At 32.1% G+C, this 17,114-nt stretch overlaps 1 protein-coding gene across 1 annotated transcript; it reads left to right on the top strand.

Annotated features, from left to right (window-relative positions):
* The first annotated feature begins 335 nt into the window (after window positions 1-335).
* Window positions 336-1,337, top strand: LOC114541468. Its single transcript, XM_028561389.1, has one exon. It carries the CDS (start codon window positions 336-338, stop codon window positions 1,335-1,337), a length of 1,002 nt encoding a protein of 333 aa, XP_028417190.1.
* Window positions 1,338-17,114: the final 15,777 nt, after the last annotated feature.

The raw sequence follows: 17,114 nt of genomic DNA, 5'->3' as shown, positions 1-17,114 counted from the left end.
AAATATTTCTTGCTATTCTCCCACTTTCTTATAACAAGAATATTTTTCTTAATATAAGTAAATATTTCTCAAATTAAGTTAATTTTTCTTAAAAAATAGTTACTATATTTCTTGTTTTAAGATTATTTTTCTCCAAAATTTCTTGTTTTAAGAAAACATTTTTCTTAAAAAAAGAAAATATTTTCTTGATATGTTTTCTTAGCGAGAAATTATTTCTTGCTATTCTCCCATGAAAATTTTTCTCATTTCAAGATAAAAAATCTTGAAATGAGTTTTTTTCTCAAAATAAGAAAGCGACTTTTTGCTGTGTAAAACGCTATATATATGTTGATGATATGATGAAATCAGTGAAACAACCAGATGAAGCTGTGGCTTTAGTACAAGAAAGTCGTGAACTACTAGCAAAGGGGGGATTTCGACTCACGAAGTGGTATAGTAACAATAGAAAGGTACTAGCTTCCATTCCGGAGAGTGAGAGAGCGAAATCAGTGGCCGATCTCGATGTAGAGAAACTTCCGATTGAAAGTGCACTTGGGTTGAAGTGGAACACAGAGGATGATACTTTCATTTGGGACGTTACTGAAAAATTGCCTCGCTTCTTTAACACAGAACCAGTGACGCGAAGAGCTCTGGTATCGGCTGTATACTCGTTGTTCGATCCGCTAGGATTCATAGCACCATACGTCATGAAAGCTAAGTTATTGTTACAAATGCTATGTAGGAAAGGAATCGGATGGGACGATCCCCTCGGAGAAGATGAATGTGCCCAGTGGAAACGGTGGTTGGAAGATCTTTCAAAGTTGTGTGAAATACGCGTGAAACGGTGTTTCAAACCTGATGAACTCGGCGATATTGTGGAGATACAACTACACCTTTTTTCCGACGCATCGAGAGTTGGATATTCGGCAGTCGCATTTCTTCGTCTTACTGACAATAAAAATCAAATATACTGCGCGTTCGTTATGGGGAAAGCTCGATTGGCACCTAACCGTGAAATTTCTATCCCTCGGCTGGAACTGACAGCTGCCGTTATATCAGTGAAATTATCAAAGATAATACGAGACGAGTTAGATTTGGAAATCGGAAGAATTTTCTATTGGACAGACTCTACATCTGTTCTAAAATGTATCAACAATGAGACCAAGAGATTTTATACGTTTGAGTCGAACCGTCTAACCATCATTCACAATGGTTCGGAAGTTAATGAATGGAAATACGTTAATCGGGAAGATAACCCAGCAGACGATGGATCAAAAGGACTTAAACTGGACAATTTATTAAAGAACAATCGTTGGTTGCAAGGACCTGAATTTTTGTGGAAAAACGAAGACTATTAGCCGAAGAGGGAAGAGATACCGATCATGAAGGAAGACGATCCTGAAATCAGAAAAGAAGCCCGTATTTACACTGCAGCAACTAGTGTTCATCCCGTGGAAAGATTGATCTCATATTTCTCTAGTTGGTGGAAGTTGAAGCGTGCGGTAGCGTGGTTGTTGCGGTTTAAAGAACAACTTCGGATGAAGTTACAGCTACGAAAGATTGCAACAGAAGATATTGAAGCACACTGGAACAAGGAAGAATTGTTGTCAACGCAATTGACCTTGAATGAGCTACATGCAGCGGAGGAAGAAATACTACAACGAGTACAGAGAGCAGCGTTTCCTGATGAGCTGAAAACGGTTCAAGTCCAAGACAATCAAAATTCGAAGAAATCACTAAAGAAAAAAGGATCAGCTCTTCGTCAGTTAAATCCATTCATAGGTTATATTTTCATGTTACGAGGGTTCGAAATATACATTACATATATTAGAATAATTTATGAATTATATAGTGTGTATAGACACTGTATATACACACATACTATATACATATATATTATATGGTTCTATGGTTATATGGTTATATGGATAGTGGTTATTAGTTATATGGTTAGTGGTTATGTGGTTATATGGTTATGTGGTTATATGGTTAGTGGTTATATGGTTATATGGTTATATGGTTATGTGGTTATCTGGTTACATGGTTATGTTGTTATGTGGTTAGTGGTTATATAGTTAGGTGGTTATATGGTTATGTGGTTATATGGTTATGTGGTTATATGGTTATATGGTTATATGGTTATATGGTTATGTAGTTATATGGTTATATGGTTATATGGTTATGTGGTTATATGGTTATATGGTTATGTGGTTCTATGGTTATATGGTTATATGGTTATATGGTTATGTGGTTATATTGTTATGTGGTTATATGGTTATATGGTTATATGGTTATGTGGTTATATGGTTATGTGGTTATATAGTTATATGGTTATGTGGTTATATGGTTATATGGTTATATGGTTATATGGTTATGTGGTTATATGGTTATGTGGTTATATGGTTATATGGTTATTTGGTTAGTGGTTATATGGTTATATGGTTATGTGGCAATGTGGTTATATGGTTATGTGGTTATATGGTTATATGGTTATATGGTTATATGGTTATGTGGTTATATGGTTATATGGTTATATGGTTATATGGTTATATGGTTATATGGTTATGTGGTTATATCGTTATGTGGTTATATGGTTATATGGTTATGTGGTTATATGGTTATATGGTTATATGGTTATGTGGTTATATGGTTATGTGGTTATATGGTTATATGGTTATATGGTTATATGGTTATATGGTTATATGGTTATATGGTTATATGGTTATGTGGTTAGTGGTTATATGGTTATATGGTTATGTGGTTATATGGTTATGTGGTTATATGGTTATGTGGTTTTGTGGTTATATGGTTATGTGGTTATATGGTTATATGGTTATGTGGCTATGTGGTTAGTGGTTATATGATTATGTGGTTATGTGGTTATGTGGTTATATGGTTATGGGGTTATGTTGTTATATGGTTATATGGTTATATGGTTATGTATTTAGTGGTTATATGGTTATGTGGTTATATGGTTATATGGTTATATGGTTATATGGTTATATGGTTATATGGTTATATGGTTATATGGTTATATGGTTATGTGGTTATATGGTTATGTGGTTATGTGGTTATTTGGTTATGTGGTTATGTGGTTATATGGTTAGTGGTTATATGGTTATTGGTTATATGGTTAGTGGTTACATGGTTATGTGGTTATGTGGTTAGTGGTTATATGGTTATGTGGTTATGTGGTTAGTTGTTATATGGTTATATGGTTAGTGGTTATATGGTTATGTGGTTATGTGGTTAGTGGTTATATGGTTATGTGGTTATGTGGTTATGTGGTTATGTGTTTATATTGTTATATGGTTATATGGTTATATGGTTATATGGTTATATGGTTTTATGGTTTTATGGTTATGTGGTTATGTAGTTATATGGTTATGTGGTTATATGGTTATATGGTTATATGGTTATATGGTTATATGGTAATGTGGTTAGTGGTTATATGGTTATGTGGTTATTTGGTTATATATTTATATGGTTATGTGGTTATATGGTTTTGTGGTTATATGGTTATGTGGTTATATGGTTATATCGTTTTATGGTTATGTGGTTAGTGGTTATATGGTTATGTCGTTATATGGTTATATGGTTATATAGTTATGTGGTTAGTGGTTATATGGTTAGGTGGTTATATATTTATGTGGTTATGTGGTTATGTGGTTATGTTGTTATGTGGTTAGTTGTTATATGGTTATGAGGTTATGTGGTTATAAGGTTATGTGGTTATTGGTTATATGGTTATGTGGTTATATTGTTATATGGTTATGTGGTTATGTGGTTATGTGGTTATATGGTTAGTGGTTATATGGTTATTGGTTAGATGGTTAGTGGTTACATGGTTATGTGTTATGTGGTTAGTGGTTATATGGTCATGTGGTTATGTGGTTAGTGGTTATATGGTTATATGGTTAGATATGGCTATATGGTTATGTGGCTATGTGGGTTATGGTGGTTAGTGGTTATGTGGTTATGTGGTTATGTGGTTATGGGTTATATGGTTATGTATTTAGTGGTTATATGGTTATGTGGTTATATGGTTATATGGTTATATGGTTATATGGTTATATGGTTATATGGTTATGTGGTTATATGGTTATGTGGTTATGTGGTTATTTGGTTATGTGGTTATGTGGTTATATGGTTAGTGGTTATATGGTTATTGGTTATATGGTTAGTGGTTACATGGTTATGTGGTTATGTGGTTATGTGGTTAGTGGTTATATGGTTATGTGGTTATGTGGTTAGTTGTTATATGGTTATATGGTTAATGGTTATATGGTTATGTGGTTATGTGGTTAGTGGTTATATGGTTATGTGGTTATGTGGTTATGTGGTTATGTGTTTATATTGTTATATGGTTATACTATGGTTATATGGTTATATGGTTATATGGTTATATGGTTATGTGGTTATGTGGTTATGTGGTTATGTGGTTATGTTGTTATATGGTTATATGGTTATATGGTTATGTATTTAGTGGTTATATGGTTATGTGGTTATATGGTTATATGGTTATATGGTTATATGGTTATATGGTTATATGGTTATATGGTTATGTGGTTATATGGTTATGTGGTTATGTGGTTATTTGGTTATGTGGTTATGTGGTTATATGGTTAGTGGTTATATGGTTATTGGTTATATGGTTAGTGGTTACATGGTTATGTGGTTATGTGGTTATGTGGTTAGTGGTTATATGGTTATGTGGTTATGTGGTTAGTTGTTATATGGTTATATGGTTAGTGGTTATATGGTTATGTGGTTATGTGGTTAGTGGTTATATGGTTATGTGGTTATGTGGTTATGTGGTTATGTGTTTATATTGTTATATGGTTATACTATGGTTATATGGTTATATGGTTATATGGTTATATGGTTATGTGGTTATGTGGTTATATGGTTATGTGGTTATATGGTTATATGGTTATATGGTTATATGGTAATGTGGTTAGTGGTTATATGGTTATGTGGTTATTTGGTTATATATTTATATGGTTATGTGGTTATATGGTTATATGGTTATATGGTTATGTGGTTATATGGTTAGTGGTTATATGGTTATTGGTTATATGGTTAGTGGTTACATGGTTATGTGGTTACATAGTTATGTGGTTATATTGTTATGTGGTTATGTGGTTATGTGGTTATATGGTTATATGGTTATGTGGTTATACGGTTATGTGGTTATATGTTTATGTGGTTATATGGTTATGTAGTTAGTGGTTATATGGTTATATGGTTATGTGGTTATATGGTTTTATGGTTATGTGGTTATGTGGTTATGTGGTTATGTGTTTATATTGTTATATGGTTATACTATGGTTATATGGTTATATGGTTATATGTTTATATGGTTATGTGGTTATATGGTTATGTGGTTATGTTGTTATATGGTTATATGGTTATATGGTTATGTATTTAGTGGTTATATGGTTATGTGGTTATATGGTTATATGGTTATATGGTTATATGGTTATATGGTTATGTGGTTATATGGTTATGTGGTTATTTGGTTATGTGGTTATGTGGTTATATGGTTAGTGGTTATATGGTTATTGGTTACATGGTTAGTGGTTACATGGTTATGTGGTTATGTGGTTATGTGGTTAGTGGTTATATGGTTATGTGGTTATGTGGTTAGTTGTTATATGGTTATATGGTTAGTGGTTATATGGTTATGTGGTTATGTGGTTAGTGGTTATATGGTTATGTGGTTATGTGGTTATGTGGTTATGTGTTTATATTGTTATATGGTTATACTATGGTTATATGGTTATATGGTTATATGGTTATATGGTTATATGGTTATTTTGTTATGTGGTTATATGGTTATGTGGTTATATGGTTATATGGTTATATGGTTATATGGTAATGTGGTTAGTGGTTATATGGTTATGTGGTTTTTTGGTTATATATTTATATGGTTATGTGGTTATATGGTTATATGGTTATATGGTTATGTGGTTATATGGTTAGTGGTTATATGGTTATTGGTTATATGGTTAGTGGTTACATGGTTATGTGGTTACATAGTTATGTGGTTATATTGTTATGTGGTTATGTGGTTATGTGGTTATATGGTTATATGGTTATGTGGTTATACGGTTATGTGGTTATATGTTTATGTGGTTATATGGTTATGTAGTTAGTGGTTATATGGTTATATGGTTATGTGGTTATATGGTTTTATGGTTATGTGGTTATATGGTTAGTGGTTATGTGGTTTTGTTGTTATATGGTTATATGGTTATGTGGTTATATGGTTATATGGTTATATGATTATGTGGTTATACGGTTATGTGGTTATATGGTTAGTGGTTAATGGTTAGTGGTTATATGGTTTTTTGGTTATGTGGTTATGTGGTTATAGGGTTATGTGGTTTATGGTTTATATGGTATATGGCTATATGGTTATATGGTTATATGGTTATATGGTGTGGTTATCTGGTTATTTGGTTATGTTTATGTGGTTATATATGAAAATATGGTTGTCCGCTATTATATCACAGTTTATGGATGTATATCATGGACAGTTGTGTGGTTTTTCAAGTTAGGATGCATGCGTGAGTATTTTGGATGCTTCAGGTAGTTATATCACATAATTAAAGGCACTGTAATTGTTGTTGTGGTGATCATTTGGTTTTACGTACAATTATTTTTCGTTGCATTTCATATTTTTTTCCTTTAAGGAATTTTTTTAAAATTTATAATTGATAGAGCCTTAGAGGTATAACAGATCAAAATTTGAAAAGAGGTTGTAAAGGCAGGTCGCAGATATATTCACGAATGAAGATTGCCACGAATTCCTTTTAAGATTTACTTTTCGTAATACTGAGCAAATGTTACCGAAAAAAAAATTACCGAAGGCGAAGTAGACGCGAGAAAAATACGTCTAAAATAAAGTTTGGCGGTTATATCGTTTGAGCGCTAAATATCGATGCGACAGGATCGATTTTAACACGATCTTCATGGGATTCTTACTTAGTGCGTTTTTTTAGTATTTTTTTCCGAGGAACATATGTGAAAGGTGAAACAGACGGCCTATCTTTAGTTGATTCGGCTAGCTCGGATTTTTAAATATATATATTAAACATTTTCCCTAACTTTTTCACGTACTGACACACTTTCCATCAGCAAGGTCCAGGACGTCAACGATCTCAAACCACACGCTACTTGGTCTTTGAATTAAGATTTCGGATTCGGAACAGATTCTCCATCACACTGTCATATATATATATAGGGAAATGTTAATATAAGTTAGGGAATGTTTAATATATATAATATTTAAAAATCCGAGCTAGCCGAATCAACTAAAGATAGGCCCGTCTGTTTCACCTTTCTACATATGTTCCTCTGGAAAAAAAACTAAAAAACGCACTAAGTAACAATCCCATGAAGATCGTGTTGAATTCGATCCTGTCGCATCGTATTTAGCGCTCATAAGATATTAACCGCTCAAAACTTTATTTTACGTATTTTTCTCGCGTCTCCTTCGCCTTCGGTAATTTTTTCGGTAACATTTGCTCAGTATTACGAAAAGTAAACCTTTAAAAGAATTCGTGGCAATCTTCATTCGTGAATATATCGGCAACCTGCCTTTACAACCTCTTTTCAAATTTTGATATGTTATACCTCTATCTATTATAAAATTTAAAAAAATTTCTTGAAGGAAAAAAATATTATGAAATGCAACGAAAAAATATTGTACGTAAAACCAAATGATCACCACAACAACAATTACAGTGCCTTAATTGTGTGATATAACTACCTCTGAGAGCATCCAAAATACTCACGGTATGCGTCCTAACTTGAAAAACCACACAACTGTCCATGATATACATCCATAAGCTGTGATAAAAGCGGACAACCATATTTTCATATATAACAACATAAAAAACTAACCAAATAACCATATAACCACATAACCGCATAACCATATAACCACATAACCACATAACCAAATAACCATATAACCACATAACCACATAACCACATAACCACATAACCACATAACCACATAACCACATAACCATATAACCACTAACCACATAACCATATAACCATATAACCATATAACCACATAACCACATAACCACATAACCACATAACCACAAAACCACATAACCACATAACCATATAACCATATAATCACATAACCACATAACCACATAACCATATACCATATTAACCACATAACCACAATAACAACATAACAACATAACAATATAACCATATAACCACATAACCATATAACCACATAACCACATAACCACATAACCACATAACCACATAACCACATAACCATATAACCACAAACAATATAACCGTATAACCACATAACAACATAACCATATAACCACTAACCACACAACCATATAACCACATAACCACATAACTATATAACCATATAACCATATAACCACATCACCATATAACCACATTATTAATAACCACATAACCATATAACAATATAACCACTTAACCATATAACCACATAACCATATAACCACTAACCACAAAACCACATAACCATATAACAACATAACCATATAACCATATAACCATATAACCATATAACCACATAACCACATAACCACATAACCACATTACAATATAACCACATAACAATATAACTATATAACCACATAACCATATAACCACTAACCATATAACCATAAAACCACATAACCACATAACCACATAACCATATAACCATATAACAATAACCATATAACCATATAAACATATAACCTCATAACCATATAACCACATAACCACATAACCATATAACCATATAACCACATAACCATATAACCACTAACCACATAACGTATAACCACATAACCATATAACCACTAACCATATAACCATAGAACCATATAACCATATAACCATATAACCATATAACCACTAACCACATAACCACATAACCATATAACCACATAACCATATAACCATATAACTACTAACCAAAATAACGATATAACCAGATAACCATATAACCACATAACCATATAACCACTAACCACATAACCATATAATCACATAACCACATAACCACATAACCATATAACCACATAACTATATAACCATATAACCAAATAACCACATAACCATATAACCATATAACCATATAACCACATAACCATATAACCATATAACCATATATAACCACATAACCACAATAACAACATAACAACATAACAATATAACCATATAACCATATAACCACATAACCACATAACCACATAACCACATAACCACATAACCACATAACCATATAACCACTAACCATATAACCGTATAACCACATAACAACATAACCATATAACCACTAACCACACAACCATATAACCACATAACCACATAACTATATAACCATATAACCATAGAACCACATCACCATATAACCACATTACCAAGAACCACATAACCATATAACCATATAACCACTTAACCATATAACCACATAACCATATAACCACTAACCACAAAACCACATAACCATATAACAACATAACCATATAACCATATAACCATATAACCACATAACCACATAACCACATAACCACATAACCACATTACAATATAACCACATAACAATATAACTATATAACCACATAACCATATAACCACTAACCATATAACCATATAACCACTAACCATATAACCATAAAACCACATAACCACATAACCATATAACCATATAACCATATAACCATATAAACATATAACCTCATAACCATATAACCACATAACCACATAACCATATAACCATATAACCATATAACCACATAACCATATAACCACTAACCACATAACGTATAACCACATAACCATATAACCACTAACCACATAACCATATAACCATATAACCATATAACCATATAACCATATAACCATATAACCATATAACCACAAACCACATAACCACATAACCACATTACCACATAACCATATAACCACATTACCATATAAACATATAACTACTAACCACATAACGATATAACCAGATAACCATATAACCACATAACCATATAACCACTAACCACATAACCATATAATCACATAACAACATAACTATATAACCACATAACTATATAACCATATTACCAAATAACCACATAACCATATAACCATATAACCATATAACCACATAACCATATAACCATATAACCATATAACCATATAACCATATAACCATATAACCACTAACCACATAACCATATAACCACATAACCATATAACCACATAACAATATAACAATATAACCACATAACCATATAACCACTAACCACATAACCATATAACCACATAACCATATAACCATATAACCATATAACCATAAAACCATATAACCATATAACCACATAACCACATAACCATATAACCATATAACCACATAACCATATAGCCACATAACCACATAACCATAAAACCACATAAATATATAACCACTAACCACATAACCTTATAACCATATAACCATATAACCATATAACCACAAGCCACATAACCATATAACCACATTACCACATAAACATATAACCCATAACCATATAACCATATAACCACTAACCACATAACGATATAACAACATAACCATATAACCACTAACCACATAACCATATAATCACATAACCACATAACCATATAATCACATAACCACATAACCATATAACCACATAACCATATAACCATATAACAACTAACCACATAACCATATAACCATATAACAACTAACCACATAACGATATAACCACATAACCATATAACCACATAACCATATAACCACTAACCACATAACCATATAATCACATAACCACATAACCATATAACCACATAACCATATAACCATATAACCATATAACCACTAACCACATAACCATATAACAATATAACCATATAACCATATAACCCCTAACCACATAATGATATAACCACATAACCATATAACCACATAACCATATAACTATATAACCACATAATCATATAACCATATAACCATATATCCATATAACCACATAACCACATAACCACATAACCACATAACCACATAACCATATAACCACATAACCATATAACCACTAACCACATAACCATATAACCATATAACCACATAACCACATAACCATATAACCATATAACCACATAACCATATAACCATATAACAACTAACCACATAAACATATAAACAAATAATAATAAAACCACATAACCATTTAACCATACAACCATATAACCACATAACCATATAACCATATAACCATATAACCATATAACCATATAACCATATAACCATATAACCACTAACCACATAACCACATGACCATATAACAACATAACCATATAACCATATAACTACTAACCAAAATAACGATATAACCAGATAACCATATAACCACATAACCATATAACCACTAACCACATAACCATATAATCACATAACCACATAACCATATAATCACATAACTATATAACCATATAACCAAATAACCACATAACCATATAACCATATAACCATATAACCACATAACCATATAACCATATAACCATATTTAACCACATAACCACAATAACAACATAACAACATAACAATATAACCATATAACCACATAACCATATAACCACATAACCACATAACCACATAACCACATAACCATATAACCACTAACCATATAACCGTATAACCACATAACAACATAACCATATAACCACTAACCACACAACCATATAACCACATAACCACATAACTATATAACCATATAACCACATCACCATATAACCACATTACCAAGAACCACATAACCATATAACCATATAACCACTTAACCATATAACCACATAACCATATAACCACTAACCACAAAACCACATAATCATATAACAACATAACCATATAACCATATAACCATATAACCACATAACCACATAACCACATAACCACATTACAATATAACCACATAACAATATAACTATATAACCACATAACCATATAACCACTAACCATATAACCATATAACCACTAACCATATAACCATAAAACCACATAACCACATAACCACATAACCATATAACCATATAACCATATAACCATATAACCATATAACCAACATATAACCTCATAACAATATAACCACATAACCACATAACCATATAACCATATAACCACATAACCATATAACCACTAACCACATAACGTATAACCACATAACCATATAACCACTAACCACATAACCATATAACCATATAACCATATAACCATATAACCATATAACCATATAACCATATAACCACTAACCACATAACCAAATTACTACATAACAATATAACCCATTACCATATAACCATATAACTACTAACCACATAACGATATAACCAGATAACCATATAACCACATAACCATATAACCACTAACCACATAACCATATAATCACATAACAACATAACCATATAACCACATAACTATATAACCATATTACCAAATAAAAACATAACCATATAACCATATAACCATATAACCACATAACCATATATCCATATAACCATATAACCATATAACCACTAACCACATAACCATAAAACCACATAACCATATAACCACATAACAATATAACAATATAACCACATAACCATATAACCACTAACCACATAACCATATAACCACATAACCATATAACCATATAACGATATAACCATAAAACCATATAACCATATAACCACATAACCACATAACCATATAACCATATAACCACATAACCATATAGCCACATAAGCACATAACCATAAAACCACATAACCATATAACAACTAACCACATAACCTTATAACCATATAACCATATAACCATATAACCACAAGCCACATAACCATATAACCACATTACCACATAAACATATAACCCATAACCATATAACCATATAACCACTAACCACATAACGATATAACAACATAACACTATAACCACTAACCACTTAACCATATAATCACATAACCACATAACCATATAACCACATAACCATATAACCATATAACAACTAACCACATAACTATATAACCATATAACAACTAACCACATAACGATATAACCACATAACCATATAACCACATAACCATATAACCACTAACCACATAACCATATAATCACATAACCACATAACCATATAACCACATAACCATATAACCATATAACCATATAACCATATAACCACTAACCACATAACCATATAACCATATAACCATATAACCATATAACCCCTAACCACATAATGATATAACCACATAACCATATAACCACATAACCATATAACCATATAACCACATAATCATATAACCATATAACCATATATCCATATAACCACATAACCACATAACTAACCCACATAACCATATAACCATATAACCACATAACCATATAACCACTAACCTCATAACCATATAACCATATAACCACATAACCATATAACCATATAACCATATAACCACATAACCATATACCATATAACAACTAACCACATAAACATATAACCACATAACCATATATAACCACATAACCACATAACCATATAACCATATAACCACTAACCACATAACCATAACCATATAACCATATAACCACATAATAATAAAACCACATAACCATTTAACCATATCAAACCATATAACCACATAACCATATAACCATATAACCACATAACCATATAACCACATAACCATATAACAATATAACCATATAACCATATAACCACATAACCATATAACCATATAACCACATAACCATATAACCACATAACCACATAACCACATAACCATATAACCACATAACCATATAACCGCATAACCATATAACCGCATAACCATATAACCCTTTAACCACTAACCACATAACCATATAACCATATAACCACATAACCATATAACCACATAACCATATAACATATAACCATATAACAACATAACCATATAACCATATTACCACATAACCATATAACCACATAACCATATTACCATATAACCATATAACCATATAACCATATAACCATATAACCATATAACCATATAACCATATAACCACATAACCATATAACCATATAACCACATAACCATATAACCACAAAACCACATAACCATATAACCACATAACCATATAACCACATAACCATATAACCATATAACCACTAACCACATAACCATATAACCATATAACCATATAACTATATAACCATATAACCATATAACCATATAACCATATAACCACATAACCATATAAATACATAACCATATAAGCATATAACCATATAACCACATAACCATATAACCATATAACACATAACGATATAACCACATAACCACATAACCATATAACCATATAACCATATAACCATATAACCATATAACCATATAACCACATAACCATATAACCATATAACCATATAACCATATAACCATATAACCACATAACCATATAACCACATTGCCACATAACCATATAACCATATAACCACTAACCAAATAACCATATAACCATATAACCACATAACCATATAACCACATAACCATATAACCATATAACCATATAACCATATAACCACATAACCATATAACTATATAACCACATAACCATATAACCACATAACCATATAACCATATAACCATATAACCACATAACAATATAACCACATAACCATATAACCATATAACCATATAACCATAGAACCACATAACCATATAACCATATAACCACATAACCATATAACCATATAACCATATAACCACATAACCACATAACCATATAACCATATAACCACATAACCATATAACCACATAACCATATAACCATATAACCATGTAACCATATAACCATATAACCACATAACCATATAACCATATAACCACTTAACCATATAACAACATAACCACATAACCACATAACCATATAACCATATAACCATATAACCATATAACCACTAACCACATAACCATATAACCATATAACCACATAAATATATAACCATATAACCACATAACCATATTTAAGGGTTAGAGACTGTTGTGAGTGTTTTGTTTACAAATAAACGCACGCGCTGACCATACAATGAACGAGAAATTTCAATATTGCACGAGGCCGTAGGCCGAGTGCAATATTGAAATTTCGAGTTCATTGTATGATCAGCAAGTGCGTTTATTTGTAAACAAAACACGAACATAAAGTCTCTAACACTTTTAATATACAATCTGAGTTCACTGATTGCTGCAATGATGATCCAAGGCAAGGACTATATTTATATGAGAAATTGAGATTGAAAAGACAAATTTAAAAGGAAGGGAATTCAAACAGTTCAACAATTTATTATCAAATTATCTGACAAGCATAGTTTAACACAATAAAACATTTTAAATATATAAGCTAAGAATTAACAAAACAAAGTTTTACCAATGGGGGACTCACCGCGGGAAGCCCGCTTAGTGCAGCATGTCATTTTTTTTGTCCCTGCTTGCCATTGTAAGTAAACGTAAAATTGCAGTTTTCGAAACTTGCACTTCCAAAGTCAACAAATTTGGGGGATGTTGTCTTGGCAAAGGTGTTTTTGTAACTTATTTCATTTCTGTTGTTGTATTCGTTTTGCTGCAATGGTTGGTCCTTTGAGCCAAGTGAAGCCACTGGATTGCCCAAAATTTCCGAGCATTCCTTTTGTTGTTGTATCGTTTGTCTTTCGCAGTACACCTTAATACTTCCCTCGTTTCTGTGGCCGGAAACTTGCATTATACGATGGACAGGAATCCCAGCTCTATCCAATAAAGTGACTGAAGTTGCCCTTATACAATGGTTTGTGTACACCTGGCTCAGTTTTGCTGCTGTTGATATTTCTTTCATCATATTTCCTAACGTGTTGACGCCAAGAGGCGCTCGATCAAACCAGATTTTTTCACTAGCAGAAAATGTTCTCTTTGGCCTCTGAAAAAGTGCTTCTTCTCCTGGGTTAAGTACCTCAATCAACCTCTTTAAATATTGAACAGGACAATGGCTGTCACCAGTCGAAAACATTTTAGGATCCGCTTCGTCCGCCTTGTCGCTAAGACCGCCAGGATGATTCTTAGTTTTCTCTTGCTCGGCCATTTCAACATACTCTAAATCATTGGCGTCTGTTTTGAAAACAAAACTGTTCTTTGTCAATTTCCTTTGTTTTCTCGACCTCTTCTACAGAAATATAAGTTTATGTTGAACCAGTTCACTCGCAATAATGATATAGGCGAATCGCTCCCAAAAACACCACTGTCATAACATTTTTGTATGTCTTCGGGTTGAATACTTGAGTGATGTTTCACTTTGGACGACCCATCCTCCTTAATTTTCTTTAGCTTTGCGTTTAAAGACCTATTTGCTGTTTTAAAAACAGGATCAGTTATGATTGAAAACGTCTTTCCTACTGTCTCTGAGGATAAATATCGGTTGATTCCTGCTCTCACAGCGACATGAGCTGAACGACTATAGTCTTTCCCGTCGCTTTGTTTCAGTTCTTGATAAAACTTGGTTAGTCGTTCTGCCAGTGTCTCTTTGCTTAAACATTCCAAGTACTCAGTAGGATATCTTACTTGCAGCCATTCTTCAAATAAAAAACGCCATAAATAAGTTTTTCACAAACGTAAATGTGAATTGTCAAAATGTTCAGGGCAAACAAGAAGCAATTATTGTGTTTTACAATTACCTTTAAAGATGGATACACTCCATTTTGTTTGCTTTTTGGTACTACCCGGTATAGAATCATCGATAATTTGCTGAATTTCTTCGTCGTTCACTTCGGGAAATCTTGACGTTGAACCAGCTTCGTTCATGCGGGCTGCCATTTTTGAATAAAATCAATAAACCACGATTTTCGTGGGTTATTGCGAATAAACCACGATTTTCATGGGTTATTGCGAATAAATTAGGATTTCCATGATCTGTCGCTAGGCAACAAGAAACCACGTGATCGATTTTGACCAATCGCGTGCTTAGATTTAGGCCAGTGCACGAAGATTGTATATTAAAACCATATAACCATATAACCATATAACCACATAACCATATAACCATATAACCACATAACCATATAACCACACAACCATATAACCATATAACCATATAA

The sequence above is a fragment of the Dendronephthya gigantea genome, unplaced genomic scaffold (genome assembly GCF_004324835.1).
Source record: "Dendronephthya gigantea isolate DGI-Jeju-01 unplaced genomic scaffold, DenGig_1.0 000293F, whole genome shotgun sequence".
Lineage (NCBI taxonomy): Eukaryota > Metazoa > Cnidaria > Anthozoa > Malacalcyonacea > Nephtheidae > Dendronephthya > Dendronephthya gigantea.
The sequence above is the reverse complement of the archived record's forward strand: the minus strand, read 5'-3'. Positions and strand labels throughout refer to the sequence as shown.

Bases quoted from the DNA above. Each gene is read 5' to 3' on its own strand.
- LOC114541468 (XM_028561389.1), top strand. From the start codon at position 336: ATGATGAAATCAGTGAAACAACCAGATGAAGCTGTGGCTTTAGTACAA.